The sequence below is a fragment of the Manihot esculenta genome, chromosome 3 (genome assembly GCF_001659605.2).
Source record: "Manihot esculenta cultivar AM560-2 chromosome 3, M.esculenta_v8, whole genome shotgun sequence".
Classification (NCBI taxonomy): domain Eukaryota; kingdom Viridiplantae; phylum Streptophyta; class Magnoliopsida; order Malpighiales; family Euphorbiaceae; genus Manihot; species Manihot esculenta.
Genome location: NC_035163.2, coordinates 22,975,073 through 22,994,044, shown reverse-complemented (window position 1 = coordinate 22,994,044; position 18,972 = coordinate 22,975,073). Strand labels below are relative to the sequence as shown.

At 29.8% G+C, this 18,972-nt stretch overlaps 2 protein-coding genes across 3 annotated transcripts; one reads left to right on the top strand and one right to left on the bottom strand.

The window, feature by feature from the left end:
- Window positions 1-3,848: 3,848 nt before the first annotated feature.
- On the bottom strand, window positions 3,849-4,943 carry LOC110610790 (ethylene-responsive transcription factor 4). The gene has a single exon (XM_021750865.2). It carries the CDS (start codon window positions 4,854-4,856, stop codon window positions 4,170-4,172), a length of 687 nt encoding a protein of 228 aa, XP_021606557.1. The 5' UTR covers window positions 4,857-4,943; the 3' UTR covers window positions 3,849-4,169.
- A 4,839-nt stretch (window positions 4,944-9,782) lies between these two features.
- Window positions 9,783-13,464, top strand: LOC110612036 (pentatricopeptide repeat-containing protein At5g18475). 2 transcript variants are annotated; one of them, XM_021752675.2, is made up of 3 exons: window positions 9,784-9,995; window positions 10,096-10,160; window positions 11,780-13,464. In XM_021752675.2, exon 3 carries the CDS (start codon window positions 11,814-11,816, stop codon window positions 13,389-13,391), a length of 1,578 nt encoding a protein of 525 aa, XP_021608367.1. In that variant the 5' UTR covers window positions 9,784-9,995; window positions 10,096-10,160; window positions 11,780-11,813; the 3' UTR covers window positions 13,392-13,464. The 2 variants fall into 2 exon arrangements, with proteins under 2 accessions (XP_021608368.1, XP_021608367.1); XM_021752676.2 differs by lacking the exon at window positions 10,096-10,160 and having other exon boundaries at window positions 9,783-9,995.
- Window positions 13,465-18,972: the final 5,508 nt, after the last annotated feature.

Sequence of the window (18,972 nt, the reverse complement as noted above, 5' to 3'; positions counted from 1 at the left end):
TTAAGGTTGTGGCTCAAAAAGGCTCAGGAGTTGTTTAAGAGGGAAGGGGTATTGCAAGATAAAGACTAGATTATCTGAATACTCTTAATACCTTGCTCATATGTTGGGTTGTGGCAAATAGGGAGTTCTTCTTGCTTATTTGAGTCTTTAAGTTGCACCACAGTTATAGATTGATCCTGAAACTCTGTTGCCTTCTTCCCTGTTAGCTGCAAGAGACTTGATTTGACCTACTTAATCTTAGTTAGAGCTCCCATTGACCTACTTAAAATTATTATCTATTTTTCTTTATTAAATTATAATAATACATAAATTAATTATTATAATTTCATTTTATTTTATTTTATTTTTAAAAAACTTTTTAAAATATCTTTTTGATATTTAATAAAATTTAATATGTTTATGAGAGATATAATTAAAAAGTTAATAAAAAATTTTATAATTTTTAATATATAAAAAATATAAAGTGGATAAAAAGTATGACACGAATAGATAATATAAATTTAATAGTTACTTCAATCATAATTTTTATTTATTTTATTTTTTTATACATATTAAAAAATATAAATTTTTATTAATTTTTTAATTGTATTTATTTTAAATATATTAAATTTTATTAAATATTAATAAATATTTTAAAAGATTGTTGAAAGTAAAATAAAATTATAATATTCATTTTATGTATGTTATTATAATTTAAAGATATAAAGTGAATAATAATTTTAAAATAATTAAAAAAATAAAACAATATTAAATTTATATATTAAAAATAAAACCTAGAGGTAGTTATTAAATTTAATATTCCCTTGATTCATTTTAATACGAATATGCGCTTTCCATAAAAGTTCAATTTCCCATTTAATTCAGTTATTTTGTAAAAAGAAGCCAATCAATAATAATCAATTTTAAATAAATAAAATTTTATCTTTAGTCTTAACATGAATGATTTTATTAAAAAAAAATAAATAATCAATAATAATGAAAATTTTTTAAATTAAAAAATTTTAAATATTTTTATTTCAAATAAAAATTTCATAAAAAATGAATTCAATTAAATTAAATTTTTATAAAAAATTTTTTATCTTAAACAGGGTATATAATAATTTAAAAATATAAATACAAAATAAATATGAAAATACAATTTTTAACAAAATAACAAATAATCCATCTATATACAGACAAAACGACTAGCTAATTCTGAATTTCAACACAAATGGAACTGCCCCAAGCTCAGATAGTATCCAAAGCGAATGAAGCAAATTTAATCTAAAGCAATAACTACTTCACAAAGCATCTAGATTTAAATTTTTATTTTATTTCATCTATTTTTATAACATATTATAAATATGGCTGCCTCAATAAATCTATTTTACAATAACTAAAATTTTTAAATAATTTATTAATTTGCTCTTATTTAAAAAATTACTTAATTAAAATGTCTTTCAATCATTTTGTAAAGAAAACATTAGTCATATCAACTTTTTTATATTATTTAATTAATATAATTTTAATTATATATATTACTTAAAATTTTAAATTTTAAATTTTAAATATTTATATTATTTAGTTTATTTAACTCACACTAAAATAAATTGATTAATATTTTTTAGATAATTTAACTTCTAAAATATAAATATATTTGAATTTAATAATTTTAAAATAAAAATAAATCAGTAAATTTAAAAAAAAAGTTAAAAATTTAATAATTAAAAAAATATAAAACAGTACTATGTAATTTACTCATTATGTAGTTTAATTTATTTTAAAATAATAATGTGCAGTATTGCATCGTTCATAAACATCAATAATTTTTAGATATTATGAAAAAATATTAATATAAAATCAATTTACGAGATATTGTTTCTTTTTTTTTAAATTAAATTGTTGATCCTAAAATAAAAATGCAAATATTTTTTTATTTTATTCTTTAAAATAAATGTTGATTAATAATTATATTATTTTTTATATTAATATTTTTAATAATATTTAAAAATTATTATTATTTATTAATAATATATGATATTATATGTAATATTCTGGTGCCTTTATATTTTTTCTGAATAATAATTCTAAAAATATTTAAAGAAAAATCATAAAAAGAAGGTAAGGTCACCTAGCAGCCCAACAAACACCGGCGTTAAAGGCACTCTCACACAAACACAAGCAGCCGCCCAAGCCTTTTTGGCGGTTGCTTTTAAAACCCTCACTTTCCTTATTTTAAGCGTTCCACGTGTCGCCCAACTACACTGCCCTTCCCCTACCAGCAGGTCCCATTATTAAATCCCTCCACCGTCGACGCGCCGGCTTCAACCGTCTGTTACCCACTGACATATCACCACACACACACCTCGCTTCTCGCTCCGCACTCGTACATTCTTCCACGTGATGTTTTCCACGTTGCAACCGTTGATTGGATGGTTGTCGATATCATATTACCTAGCTCATGTGACGAGAGAAGAAATCTTTGACAAATGGTTTCCAGAGGACAAATTGGAGTAGGGAGTGGGAGCCCACAAAAGCGGCCGCCGCGCCTCCTCTTACAAGACTGTTTCACACGTGGACCACTCTTGTCTCCTTATAAAAAAGAAGAAAAGATTAGTTCGCCTCTCATTTTTTAAATTAAATTTTCAATTAAGACCTTCTTCTTTAATTTAAATCATTTCTACCCCAACAAATATGAGGTTTCGTGAAGTTCCACATTCATCCAAGCTTGAATACTGCCATTTTAATGTTATGAGATTAATTTATTGTTTTATAATTATATCAATCCTATTAAAGTATAAAAAACAAGAAAGGCAACTTATTTTGATGCTATCTGTGCTTCGTACTATAATATGCAAAAGGAATAATATATAAACGAAAAAATAAAATCTGATGGGAGACATTTTGAAAATAAGAAGGCAGGAGGGGCTAAAATGCAAAAGAAATATGATAACTGAAAACAGAACCCAAAAGCTATAATTAAAGCTTTTATCGGACGGTAGAAGTGCACGTGACGACAACCCGAATCCCGACATGTTCCTCGTCAACACGGAATTACTCGACCGGGCCCCACACTACGTGGACCCATTCATGCCGCACTGATTCGGTCTCTTTCTCACACTCACTCAAATCGCCGTCGGTGCCGCCTGTAATAATCTAAACCTCCAAAAAATATTAAACAACCTACACGTAACGCGTATCTCTGGGCCCTATCTATGAGTCCTTGTCCAGGCGTCTGATTACGAACATTTTAGAGATCTGGCCAGAAAAGGACAAGCGAGTATGCGAATCACGGGGAGAGTTTTGATGACCAGCGTACACCCCATGCTTCTCATCATGAGGCCGCCCGCTGTTGCTGTTTTTGTTTATCTTAATTAACGCAAGCTCTTTTCTTCCTTTTTCATAAATCCTTTGATTATTATTTTAAATTTTCAAATAATGATTAAATTAGGTGCGGCTTTTCGTACGGTGGACGGGGTCCACGTGTCAGCGGATGCTATCGATTAGCCTACGCTGCTCATTCTAAGGAACCACACATCAAAATCAAACCACCGACTCAACGCCGGCGACATGTCTCCTTGACACCTGTACGCCACTTGAGCAAATAAGACGCAGCCAAAATCCAAGCAAGTGAAAACAAATTTGGAATATTGGAACTACGGATTCTGTTTGGTCACTGGGAAAATGTAGGAAAATTCTTCTGATTCTTGGCTCTATTGTTTCTGTTTCTCATATGGGAACATATGCCACACCCGTTTCGCACGGCATGAGTAGGACATCCCCACAATCGACTTTCGCACTGATTTTCTCGGCAACCAAAATCATAACATGGATTGAAAACAAAATCCAAAAACAAAAGAAAATAGAGATCAAGAAAAAGAAATTGTTTTGATTAGAGATGGAAATATTTATATTTATTACTAAAAATAATAACAGTAGAAACAACATCGGAGAAATTCATGATTTCTCAGTTGCCAAAAAACAAGGATATATGCTTTTGCTTGGGTTATCTCTCTTTATGTACATAATTCAAAAAAAAAAAAGATACGTCAGCTTCTTTCCTTTAGCTCTAATTTCCTCTCATTTTCCTCCTGTCTCGACTGGAAATTGAGTTAAAATAAAATCTCTTTTAAAAAAACGACACACACTGAAGCCCAAAACGACTTCCCAAAAATCGGATCTCCTCAAAATCAGGCAACTTCAGCCGGAGGAAGGTTAAGATCGAGATCAAGTGATATTCGCTTGTTATAAGGACTCGGATCGTGGTCATAATCAACAACAGATGAAGAATCTGAATCACTCTGAACACCGCCGTTCATTATCGCCGCCGACCGATCAAATCTGCACGTGTTAGGGTTAGTACGAGTTTTATTCTCTCCCTGGGCAAACGCGTCGAAAAAGAAAACCGGGCGAGAAACCGCCGCGAGTGAAATCCACGCGCCCCCAGGAAAGCCAACACTGTTGGTGAAGTGGCTTTGGCGGTGATGGTTGGGGATGTTCAGAGTGAGGTCGAGAGGAGGTGGAGGAGAAGCAGGGCGTGGAGGCGGAGGAGAGGAAGACTCGACGGTGCTGCTTTGGCTTGGGCTGCGAGCGACGGTGACAAGAGGTGCGGCGCCGGCAGCGGTGTTAAGTTCGGCAACCGAAGGAAAATTAGTCTTGGCCTTAGAGCCGCGGAACTCACGAGCAGCAGCATCGTAAGCACGCGCAGCCTCTTCAGCAGTGTCGAAAGTACCAAGCCAGACACGGGTTTTCTTGCCGGGGTCACGGATCTCGGCGGCGTAACGACCCCAAGGGCGCTTCCTAACCCCCCTGTAGCGGATCTCCTTGGCGTTGGAGCTGGGGGTAGGGCTACTGGTCGATCTGTCTTTGGGAGCCATTGTTGCTGAAAGCCGTTTCAGATCTTCGCGGAAAGAGAGAGAAGAGAATGCAAGACAGGTTGAGTTACGGTGAGGCAGGAGGCGCGTTGGTTTTTATAGAGAGGAGGAGAGAGAAAGGTGGGGTTTGAAGGTTAAAGCTACGCTCCTTTTGGGGTGGGTTTGTGCTGTGTGCATCTGTGTGTACATTCAAAGATAGGAAACGTGGCTTCTCTTGCACGATCCACTCGAGTAAGTTCACTGTCTAATCAGATTTTGACACGTAGGTTTTATACCAGAATAAGCTCTCATTTTTTTACAGCTGTTTTTTTTTTTTTAACTTTTACCGAGTGCTTGTCGTAACTCGATACTTTGCAAATGAAGGCATTCCTTAACCACCATTAACAGACTAATTAATCTCATCGTTATGGTAAGGAGACAAATTCATTTTTATTATTAATGAATATATTTTTCATTTTTTCATTTTTGTATATAAATAAAAATGAGAATTTTATTTTAAAAAATGTTCATCGTATCCTTGATAAAAAATGATGTTTTATTCATGGTACACATGTATTTAAATGGTTGAATAAAAAACTAAAAATATAATAGTAAATTGAAGTAATTGAATAGGAATTATACTTTCAAATCACCAATTTATGTTTAATAAATAAAATAAAAATCTTATTTATTAAAATAATAATGAATCATTTTTATGCTTCATTTGCATTTTTGCAAAAAAAAAAAAGAATTTAAATGAAATTTTATATAATTTATTTACATTTTAAAATGAAATTATAATAGATTAAATAAAGTAATTATTTTTATTTTAAATAAAGGATTCAATAACATTAAGTTTTTTTTCATTAAATTAAAATTTTATTTTCAAGTATCAATAAAATTATTATTTTATGAAAACAATCATGAAACACTTATGGGCTTCATTTGCACTAAAAAAAAATTTAATGAACTTGTGCGCATTATATATGATTTTTATTTTTTACAATGAAATAATATTAAGTTAAAAAGGAAATAAATATTTGAATTTTAAATAAATTAAATTATTATAAAATTTACTGATTTTAAACAGATATAGTTTAATCAAATTAAATACCCATGAAGACATATAATCAGAATTGAAATCTAATGCCACCAGCGCAACTTAAAAAAGTAAAAATGGGATTTTAATAGATATAAGTAGATGAATTTAACAAATAAAATGTTTTATTCAATTAAAACTGACATATTGATAAGAATATCCATTGCCAATTTCAATATTTTATGCAATTGTAATAATTTTAAAATTTTGTTAATTAAAAAAAAGCCTACACGTGTAGAAAAGCGTGTCAGTGCAGGCGCTCCTCAATCGCTGTTTGAGGTTATTCAAATGTTCGGCTCAGTCAACGAGACCTTTGACTATCCTCTTTACTATAAAAACACTTCCCCCGCCGCCCCGCCTGCCGCTTACCAAGTGCTCTTCAATTATTACATATTTGAGCAATTATCGAATGCACCCATTCACATTTTTAAACCTATATGCTTTCTCTTCTAGCCGTTAGATCTTCCATCTTGACCACTTCAACGCTGAAATAGCGAAACTGAGATCAGCAACTTCCATGCGGATTCGGTAATCCTGGCCACGCGGCTAGAGGACGGAGAATGACGACAAATTGTTGGTGTTTGGGAGATGCCGTCATCCTAAATTACCGTTCCCGGTAACCAACAAAACAGACAAGGAAACAGACGGCGGCACGCCTCGTGCAACACGAAAAGCCAGACTCACCGTCTTAACCGCCGTTATCCAACGCCGCCTTTCTTTTCTAATATTTGGCTTCTTAAGCTCCGTGTCTTCGCAAAACGCGTGCCACGTTTGTCTGGTTTCTTTGTGGTCCGAAATCCTTACTGGAACTTGCTGCCTGCCCTGTTTCGGGTCCAAACCAATGAACCACTGATCAGTACCTGAAAAATGAGGATCAGGTGGCGTCCATTTTGGTTCGTGTCCGTTTCAGTTTTGATTTTTTTTTTTTAAAGGCAGAATAATTTGGTTTGTTTCGGTTGAATTTATTTTAAGTTCAAAAAAATAAAATAAAATCGGTAAAAAATGTTTTTAAAATTAAAAAATAAATTTTTTATTTTTTTATTGAATTAAATGATAATTATTTTTATTACAAATAGATTAAAAGATATATTATATAAATAATAAAATAAAAAGTTGTATTAAGTATATAATTTTTATGCAGAATATGATTTACTTATAATATTAAAAAATTGTAATAATTGAAAAAAAAAAGCAGGTGAACAAAATGCATATGCATTTTCTAATTACGAAGAGATAAAATACAAATGAAATTTTATATAAAAAATATATTTTTTAACCATGCAAATATATTTACATTAAAAAGGCTCATAAAGTTAAAAATATAGGTGAATAAGCCATTATTAAAGTCCAAACAAACTCTATAAAAAAAAGAAAACGTAACAGAGATCAGTTTCGTCGGAATCAGTGAAGTCAATAAACCCTCTCCAAGCAAAAATATAAAAAAAGTACAATAAAGAAATTTCAAAAATATAAAAAATTGTTTCATTTTAATTATATGACAATTAGAAAAAAATTTTAATCAAATGAATGAAAATTCTGAAAAGTGTATTTAATTTTAATTATATGACAATCAATGTGCTTAGAAATTTTTTGTTTTAAGCAAATGAATGAAAATTCTCATACATGTTTTGCCTTAAGAAATATTACCAGAAAATAGAGTTACTGCAATGAAATTAGCAATATAAGCCATTTACATATAATTTATCACTAATTTCATTGGAAATTATTATTTTTTAATATAATACAATAAAATATATAAAAATATAGACGAGGAGGTGAATTTTATGAGTTCACAAAAATATTCCATGTGCATATTTGAGAGTATGCTAGATCTAATTTTGAAATGAGAGTTAGATCCAAATCTCCATGTCCCTGGAAAAAAAAATGTTTGCATTACTCCACTTATCCATAAAACTTGCATTCTTTTGGGATGGGAAGGAATGTCCTATTTAGCTTTCCTTCATCGATTTCCAAAGAAGGATGAAATTTCTTTTCCTTAAATTTCTGGGTAACTTTGGATTTTAGTTCTTTTTTAAAAAAAATATTGCATTATTATTCCGTAAAAGGTTTTAATCATACTAGTTCATTATTTTATATGAAACTTAAATTTAACCGTTGAGTAATTAATATTCTAACTTAATAATATATATTTTTTATTAATTCTGCTGCCATACTAACTTATTTTTACTGGTAAATATACAAATAGAGATGGATAAGATGTTATTTACTTGAATATTGGTAAATTCCACAATTTAGAGCCACCAAGGGATAGATGGATTGTTGTTAACTTTACACAAGAGGGGTAAGCATAAGACTTGAGGATCCAACAATTATTTATGATGTAAATAGAATTTACATTACTAGTATGCTAGCAACTCCTTTCTCTAGCACTCCTCTCTTCCATAATATACCATCATCCTAGAGAAACAAGCTTCCATGGAGCTAGAGTGAAAAAAAATATATATATTTTAACATAATTTTCCATGTTTATTTATATAGAAGTATTTTGTTAAAATCCCGCAAATCATTAAAACTTAAATTCCTTTTCATTTTGGATCATATAACTTATTCCAAATAATTTAAATAAAATTTTCTTTTCTTATCTTTTTAACTCTGAAAATTGAGCAATTATTTTATTTTTATCTTTGCAAAGAAATGTTTTGATATGAATAGAACTTAATATTCTGAAATCCAGTCCAAAGAAAATATAGTTTTTTGAGTGTGTGTAAGTTTAATCTGAGAAGTTACGTTCCATCTTTTATTCATTTTTTTCTTGCCATTTATTGACGCATAACAGTGTTACGTATGGGCGTACTTGCTTTTTCATTATCGTCAAGCAACTATTTAATTTCCCTCCAACGCGCGTGTTAATAGGGTAGTGCCATAGTTGGACTTGTTCTCCTTCTCCCTGTCACATCAAACGAGTTAGACTCCCTTCAAACAGGTCTGGACTCTTAGTCAGCCCAATTTGCTGTAATCACGGATTGGATAGTGTATTCATGGGTCGACCTGATTGGTGGCCTCTAATGGGCTTTAGACCTGTCTCCTCCTCCAAAACTCCACCTCAGCCCGAATGCTAGAGGTTCAACGATCATCAGAACTCATCATATACATCGGAATTATTTGAGTAACTACTTGAATAATAACTATTTCACAATATTGAAATAAAAGTTTTTCTCTACCGCCAGCAGTTTTATTTTCAATCGTGTTCCTAATTAACAAAAAAAAATCTTGCTTTCTTAATTTGGGGATGGTAGAATACAAGCCTAAGAAATAATATTATCCTTTAATGCTGAAAATATGTAACTTAGCAATGTCTCTCCTAACTTTTCAAGGTGTATTTTTGCTAAAGGAAATGGTAGAATTCTCAAGATTGATGGAGGAAGAGTAGATAAGTAATCTCTAGTCCTTTTATAGAAATAGAGAGGCATTTTAAATTTGAAATTTTAATCACAAAATATAATTTCGGTCGTAAAAAAAAAAAAACTCAAACCAAAATTTAAATTTGATTCAAAATTTTATTTAAATCGAAATAATCGGTATGTGGTTCGAAATAAGTTTAATCTTTAATAAAAGTACTATATTCTTTCAATCTAGATAATTATTTTACTATGGAAAATAAAATTAATTAATTAATTTCTTTTCTGTTTGTAGCATAAAATGGAAATTTTCCACTTTCCAGGTATAGGCTTTATGATTATAATTATGATCATTATTATTTTAAATCTTGTTATTATTTAAAATAAAGGGCCTTGGTTACCTCAGTTGTATTAAAGATTGGGCCAAGTAATCTTAAGAGTGGGCTTCCTGGTTGGGCTGTACTAGAAATGCTAAAAGTAGCCCTCCAAAAAGCTAGAAATCTCGATTGCCTCTGTCTTTCTCGGCTCTCCGGCGGTCCCGCCTGTAGATTCTCATCACTCATCACTGCTCCAGTCTCTTGGGCTTCCTTTTCCTTCTCTTGATCTTGGGTTATTAGTTACATATGCTTCTAATTACTACTTAGAAAGCACCAATTACCAAGCATCGTCTCTGTAAGCTAAACGCTCAACTCTTTCTCTTGCTAGGTAAAATTTCTTCTTATCTGGTTTGTTGTAGTTTTCCTCTTATCTGAATTGGGTTTTTGCCAAATGGGTTTGTGATTGAGTTTGTTCTTATTCGTTTTAGGCTTTGTTACGGGATTGATATTCATTTTCACTAAGGAATTTTGGTGGCAATATGAAGAAATTTAGGTGAAAATCTCTCTTGTCGTTTTGTATTATTTTTCATACGAAGAGATTAATATTTCAAAATTTCAGAAATTAAATTTTTGATGTTTTAGAAATATGGCTTGCAATTTATGTTGCAATGTGAAGAAAATGTAGAAATGTCTTTTCTTTCGTTTTGTGTTCAAAGCTAATCTATCCTAAATTGGGTTTCTTTCTTCTTTTGGAGCATAGATGTGGCATAGAGTTTTAATTTTGCTTCATTTTCAACTCTTACTGCTTTTCCTTTTTTCAACTTTATGGTGATTTCGAATTTAAAAGAAGTCATGTAAATGTTGTAATCTTTATTTGATTCCCCTCTTTCCAAGAAGTGGGGCTTTCTCCTTTGTTTGATTTGGCCAAAATTTTAGCTTGGATCTTCCTTTACTGCTTTTTATGTTCAAGTTACTCTTGTTTCTAGGATTTGGAACTGGACAGTTGTATTCTATTCTGTATTTTGTTTCACAAGAAGAGGGGAAAATTTTGGAACTAATTTTGATTAAAAAGAAAAGTTTGGGCCACCTTGGTAATTTGATTTGGTTGTCAGTGGTATCCCTTTGACTTTGCGTGACCTGTTGCCTTTTTGAATGAGTGGCTGTTCTTTTCTTTAAAAAAAAAAATCTGGTTAGCCAAAATTGGGGGGAAAGAAGAAAGGATGCAAAGAGAAAAAAGACAAATGAAGCCAAGTTGATTAGAGAGAAATATATGGTCAATTGAGTAAATTTACATTGCAGTTATAATAATCATCGTACATTTGTTTTTGATGATGTTTTAGTTGCAACAACACCAAGAGTAGTTCAAAGAAATAAAAGATTAGATCCTAGAAAATAAATTAGTTATTACAGATTTTTTAGCAATTAAGTTGTAATGTTTTTAAATTTAAATTTACAACATTATTGGCTGCACTTCTAATGCATTTTCTGCTAGTTCCATGTATAAATACCTATTAGTACCAGTGAAATTTATGCAAGGTTTTGCAGCAGCCTCATGAACCTGCCTTCAGCAAAAGCCATATGGGATCAACTTCAGGAGGAGTTATTTTAGCGTTTGTAGCTCCTAAGTGAAGGATGAGCGTCGTTGATGATGCTTTAGTTGCAATAATGCCAATAATAGGTTAAAGAAATAAAAGATCCTAGAAAATGAATTAGTTATTATAGATTTTTTAGCAATCAAGTGGTTATGTTTTCAAATTTAAAGTTACAGTATTATTATCTGCACTTCTAATGCAATTTCTATTAAGATTTCATGTATAAATACATGTTATTACCAACGAAATTTATGCAAGTTTTTGTGGCAGCCCCAATTATGCTGCTTTTCATCTTTATTTCTTTGTGTTCTTACTTCGAAAACCAACAGCATTTTTCATAAAACAGACATGCCACATATGGTAGAGCTTACTTCTTAAATGATGTCACTTTAAACATTCTCGTCTCCTTGGTTAGCATTGTTGTCTTTGCTGTGGCCATCACTATAAATGTTGTTTTTGCTTTGGTCACACTGTATGCTTAAGATATGATTATGAATTGAATCAATGCTTGTGTTGGTGTTGAAGTATACTTTTTGATGGACATTTGAAAATAAGGCTAACAGGTTATCATCTATTTCAGATGATGAAGTTATATAAAAGGCGCAGCAGGTTTCATGATATCTATGAGAAGTTTTTGCCATAAGCATCGCTCATTCACCACTTCTGCTTTAACTCCATCATATTCATTTCCATGGATCTCTCCTCTTCAGTTTTCAAAAGCAACTCCTTCCATGCCAGATCCACCACCGGAAACCTCAAACATCCTTGTGGAATCTCGAAGGAAATCAAAATTCATATCTCACGATTCTGCCATAAACTTGATCAAACATGAGAGGGACCCACAACGTGCATTGGAAATTTTCAACATGGTAGCAGAGCAAAAGGGTTTTAATCACAATCATGCTACCTATTCAACTATAATCCATAAGCTTGCCCGGGCCAAGAAGTTTCAGGCTGTTGATGCAATGCTTCACCAGATGACCTATGAAACATGCAAATTTCATGAAAATGTATTACTTAATCTCATGAAGCATTTCTCCAAGTCTTCTCTGCATGAGAGGGTGCTTGAGATGTTCTATGCAATTCAGCCAATTGTTCGTGAGAAGCCCTCTCTCAAAGCCATCAGCACATGTCTCAATCTGTTGATTGAAGCGAAACAGATTGATTTGGCCCAGAAATTTCTACTCCATGTCAAGGAGTATCTCAAAATAAGACCAAATACCTGTATTTTTAACATATTGGTCAAGTATCATTGCAAAGTCAGGGATCTTGAATCTGCGTTTGAAGTCATGAAGGAGATGAGGAAGTCTAAGAGGTCTTATCCTAATCTGATTACTTACTCAACTCTGATGGATGGGCTATGTGAAAGTGGAAGGCTTGAAGAAGCAATTAAATTGTTTGAGGAAATGGTGTCAAAGGATCAAATATTACCTGATGCTCTTACTTACAATGTTCTGATTAGTGGCTTTTGTCATGGGGGAAAGGTTGATAGGGCCAGGAAGATAATGGAGTTCATGAGAAGCAATGGTTGCAACCCAAATGTCTTTAATTATTCAGTCTTGATGAATGGATTTTGCAAAGAGGGCAGGTTGAAGGAGGCAAAAGAGGCTTTTGATGAGATGAAGAACGTTGGTTTGCAACCTGATACAGTTGGCTATACTACATTGATAAATTGCTTCTGTGAGTCAGGAAGCGTAGATGGAGCCTTGGAGTTGCTTAAAGAGATGAGGGAGATGAAGTGCAAGGCTGATGTGGTAACTTTTAATGTGTTACTTAAAGGTTTGTGCAGAGAAGGCAGGTTCAATGAGGCCCTTGGGATGCTGGAGAAACTAGCTTATGAGGGTGTTTATCTGAACAAAGGAAGTTACAGGATCGTTTTGAATTTCTTGTGCCAAAAAGGTAAGTTGCAGAAGACTTGTGAACTGTTGGATTTGATGCTGAGTAGAGGTTTTGTACCCCATTATGCAACTTCAAATGAATTGTTGATTCGCCTTTGTAAAGCTGCAATGGTAGATGATGCTGTTACAGCATTGTTTGGATTAGCAGAAATGGGGTTTAAACCAGAACCTGATTCCTGGGCTGTTTTAGTTGAATACATATGCAGAGAAAGAAAACTGTTGTTTGCATTTGAACTGCTTGATGAGTTAGTAACCAAGGAGGCTGGAAATTGTACACCATTTGATCTCAATTAATGATTTCTTGTTGCTTACCTGTGGCATATTATCCACCATTATGTGTTTTAGGCAAATTATACAAATTTCTTCATTATTCGTGCAGAAACATATACACAATTTATTCTATTTTGATTGTACTACAGTATGATTGAATACAAATTTCAAAATCATAGAAGCCAGAGACTTGATGGGGCTAGGGGCAGATGAAGTAGAGTTGCAAAGCAACAAGAAGAAAAGCAAACATCCTTGGCCCTAAAAAAGGCCATAGACAAAATGAGAAGCTCAGCAGCATCAACAACTGAAACCACCTATTTCATAAAATGCTAAGCTGAACAAGAGAGTATCATTAAGATAAGCTTATGGCATATAAAGAATTTTAGAAGAAAAAGAAGTTTAGGAAAGGGTAACATTGCATATAAATAATTTATAAAAACTTGCATGATAAAATGGGGACAAGTAAATTAAATTACTTAACAGACAAGCAAAAACAAGTTGTAAACACAGAATTTGTTTGTATCTACGCAGAAAATCAAATTATTTCGCTTTCCAGTTGTTTACTTTTTTAACTATTTTTTTTTTTAAAGAAAATAATGAAGTTTTGTTTTTATGCAAAATTATCATTCCAACTCATTAATAAAATAATTAAAACAAAAAACATCTAAAATACATCATTTTCAAGTCTGTATTATTAGTATTTTTAAATTTTTTTTCAGTTATATTAACTCTTCAGGTTTTATAATATATGATTTGCTAATTTCTTTAAAAAAAAACTAATTTCTAGTTTTTTTTTATTAGTTTCGAACTAAAGAACTGATGTAACTTAATTTCAACTGCCTAACTACTAAATTTGTGATTATAATCATTTAAATATCTGAGTTACAAATCATGAATCATCCCATATTCAACCTATCATTAATTAATTAATTATTAATTAATTAAGAAAATGACTCCTTCAATTTCTGAGTTCTTATCTTCAAACAATTTCTCACATCATAATTTTGCCACTCTAACAGCTCTCATACTCCTTATTCTAATCTTCATAGCCTTCTTATCCATTCTTATAATATCAATAATATTTTTCATTATTTATATGCTATTAAATCATATTCGACATCTATCTCCAAATGCTAATCTTAGTAATGACCTTGAATTTGGCTGGATATTTAATCGATTTCGATTTATATATAATCATAATTTTCAATCGCGTGAAACATTCGATGAAACTTCAACTAAAAAGAACAAATCAATTCAGATTATCGATTGCTTATTGCCATCAATAAAATATGGAGGTGAAGAAATGAAATCGAAATATGAAGATTGTGCTATATGTTTGGAAGATTATATCAAGGGAGATTTATGTAGAATTTTTCCAATGTGCAAACACATATTTCATTCAAATTGTATAGATGCATGGTTGGAGAATAATTCAACATGCCCCATCTGTCGTGAATGTATTTTTAGTACATGACTAATAGCAATTTTTATACATTCCCAATATCTCTGTGTTTTCTTTTCTCCATTTTTAAGACAATATAGTTTTTTTTTTCTCCAAAATATTTCATTTTGAATATTAATGAAGCTTATTATGGTAGAACTCGGAACCAAATGCCATAGACTTCCTTGCTCCTCCAGGTTCTCAAGCCCTTGAGCATCTTAGTGAGGAAGCTGTTCTTCCAGCCGAAAGTTTCAGTAATCAAGTGAGTCCAGCTTCCTCAATCTTGGTTGATGCAGGCAAAGGATTACAGACTGATGCTGGTGAGAACAATAGCAGTGAGGGTATGTAGCTATTTAGAATAAGAGGAATACAGACGAATTGTCAAGGAGTGGGCAGCCCAATCTTTCTTAGAGTTTAGCAGCTTACGTTAGCTAAGTTGAAGCTGAATCGATCTGGCGGCCCTTTTGGAAACTCGCACTAGTCACTATTGAAGCTATGGGCTTCTCTAGGGGTTTTCGGCTTTTATGAAGGCTATTTATTTTGATTCTGTTAATAGTTTACTCCTGTATTTTAAAAAAAATCTTATAATTTTATTTATTTTTTATTTTTAAATTTATAATTTAATTTATATAAAATAGTATATGCTATGATATAGTTAGTAAAATAACAATAATTTTTAAACGTAGTTAAAAATGTTGATATAAATATCACGAAATATTATTAAAATATAAAATAAATTATAAATTTTTGAAAATAAGAGAATTTTTTAATTAAAAATTAAATCACAAAGTATTTTTATATTTTTCTTTTTGATTATGTAAAATTAAATGCCCTTCTATCAATTTTTTTTTCTTCACGAAGAGTGGCTTAAATTGCAAGACATACATCACTGCTCCGCTGGTTTGGCAAAAAAAATATTTTTTAAGAAAATAATTTTTATATTTTTTATCGTTTGGAGTATTTAAAAAATTTAATTATTGAAAAATATATTTTTAATAAAAAAAATACTTTATAGAAAATAATTTTTTTTAAAAGAGAAAATTATTTTTCATATTTTGATATTCTTATAAAATTTTTATATATAAATTTATTAATAAATTTTATTTTTTAGTATTTATTTGTTTATAGAAAATAATTTATATTTAAAAAATATTTTTTTACAAATATTTTTTGAGTAAAATATTTTATGTGAAATGAGATAACTTATTTTTTATTGCTAAATTTTTATTTAAAAAATAAAATATATTAAAATTTTATATATAAAATTCTTAATGAAAATAAGGGAGAAATTTTTAAAATTATAAATTATTTTTTTAAAAATAATTTTTTATTAAAAAATAATTTTTTCATTGATTAAATTTTCTCTCCCCGTATTTCAAACACTAATAAATATGAAAAATATTTTTTAAAAAATATTTTTCTTAAAACAAACTAAATTTTAAATTAAAATTAAATAATAAAAAAATATTTTTCAAATATAAATTATTTTCTTAAATAAACAGAATCTAAAATATTTGTTTTATTTTTTATGGTTCGATTTGATAGACCTGCTTGATTTAGAATACAAAGACCTACATTCACTTAGAATATAAAGATCTACATTCACTTGTCACCCAAATGGACTCCTTGAGATGATTCCGCACTAAATCTTCTAAAAAAGATATTTATTTATTTTAAATAAATTACACTTTAATTCTTGAGTTATATTACAATTAATAAAATAGTCTCTATATTTTTAAAATCGAATATTTAAAACCCCTCCATTTTCAGTCCATCTAAATACACGGTCCTTTCTCCATTCATTTCTCCATTAATTCAAAAATAAATAATTAGTCAAAAATAAATAACTAGTCAAACATCTGAAATTTTTTTTCTTCCCCCCATATCTAACAAAAATTTTTACATCTACAAACTCTAATAAATAACTGTACCATCAACACCTTCACCAATACAACATACTCTACATCAAGCCATGAGGCCTTCTCAATGCAAATAAAAAATTAGGAACAGTTGGTTTTTGGACTAATATTTGCCATTGAAAGAACACCAAGCCCTGTATGCTTTAGCTTCGAGTTTTTTAATCCGTAAATCCATAGAATTTGTAAGTTTGAAATGAAGCGCCCAAGATGGGTTTGGTGGAATTCCTTGGCAAGGTGAATTTAGCTCAGTAAATGGCAATTCTCCTTTCCACGACATTGACAATGTAAAGCCTACTGTTGGATTGTCTTCTTGTACCTTTGAAGAGTTTCAGCAATTTGATTCCTTCTTATCAGGATTCATCAATGTTGCAAGAGAATTTTTTTCTGCCTTCTGAAAGGTACAAATTTGGTCTGGTTTCAAAAATATCGTTGCTTTCATCTCTTGGTGTTGGGGATTATGGTTCATGGTCCACAATGCTTTACGTTAATGGATGTCCAAGATGTTCAAAGGTTCTAAAAGAGGGAGATGACCTTAAGAATGTTCTACTGACCTCATCTATGTCCACAATGAATTTAATATTGAATCAGTGTGTATATCATATTAACTGTTATTTATTTATTTATTTTAAATATTAATTAAATTTACACAAATAATCTCTTAGCTAAAAATATATAACTTTTAGTATTTTAATTCTTAATATAAAATCTAAAATCTCTAAATCTCTATGTAAAAATTAGGAATTAGTAATTACATAAAAAAATATATTTTTTAAAAAATTGTAATATTTACTGAATGAGAGGGAACAATGCAATTTTTTTTTCTTCAATCAAGAACTTGTAATTTAAATTTTAAATTCTGGACATTACTTTAGAAAAATATATAAAAGGGTAATAACATAAAAACATAAAATTTTAATTAATAAAAATTTATTATAATGCCCGTAAATATACAAATTGCGCAAGTAATAAAATATCGTTCATAGAAATTAGTGTTTAAGTACTAGATTATAATTATAACAATTGTTTGAACTGATCGTGCTAAAATTAACTAATTAAATTAAAATATGTATTAAATTAATTAAAAATTAATAAGAAGATGACAATTAAATTAATTAATTATGGACTAGAGAAATAAACTATTAATTAAAAATTAAATTAAACAATGATAAATTAACTTAAAATTAACTGAAATTAGCAATTATTTAGGACTAAAAATCAAATATAGAAATGTGATTTCAGAGATTTGAGATTCACACTCTAATTAATTCGGATTTTCTCTAATTTTTATTAATTCATGGGTATTCTATTACTTAAAAGAATTAATTCTAAAATTATTTTAATTCTTTCAATATATAAGGTTATATTTTAATTAAACCAATGTTTTGATTTAATAAAAATTTATTAAATTCTTTAATTAATTTTAAAAATCTTTCATACTCTTAATCAATTTCTTGTATTTATGAATATAAGTTTTAATCCTGAATTTTATATTAATTAATGATTAAAATACTATTTTAATTGTCCAAACACAAAGTAAAAAATTAAAGCAATCAAAATCAAATATTCAATTTAAAATTAAAAATAGTATAAATCCATTAATAGAAATTAATTTAAAACTAAAATTAAAATAGAGTATTACAAATTCAATGTCTGAAATCTAAAAATTTACCATTACTCATACTTTTTATAAATGAAAACTCAAAATAAAACAAAAAAATATAAAATTAATAAAAGAGAAGAAAATTCCAAATGAAGAACTCTTCATATGATGAAAATCCATGCTCAAAGAGCCTTCATTGGTGAAGTTGCACCTATGACCTACTCCTCATTTCCTCCAAGAGATTTAGGTTGATAGAGAAGGTAAATGGTGGAAATTAAAAGCGGAAGATAAAGGGAGGTGGCTATATACTCTTTTTTTTATTATTTTAGGGCTTTTCTTCCTATTCTAAAATAAAAAATAATTATTTATATGCACAAAAAGGTTGTCCTAACAAAAAAAAAATGCTATTATTACCATAATTTTGAATCTTCTGTATTACTGTAATATAACTGTATTACTGTTTAAAATGAGTTAACAACTTAACAGATATAAACTGTAATATAACTGTATTACTGCTATATTACTGTTTATGTAATTTTTTCCTTTCTTTTGAAATAAATAATTTTTAAATTTTAATTAATATATTATTTATAAAATAAGAGTAAAATATCTATAAAATATCAATTTATAAAATTTAATTAAAAT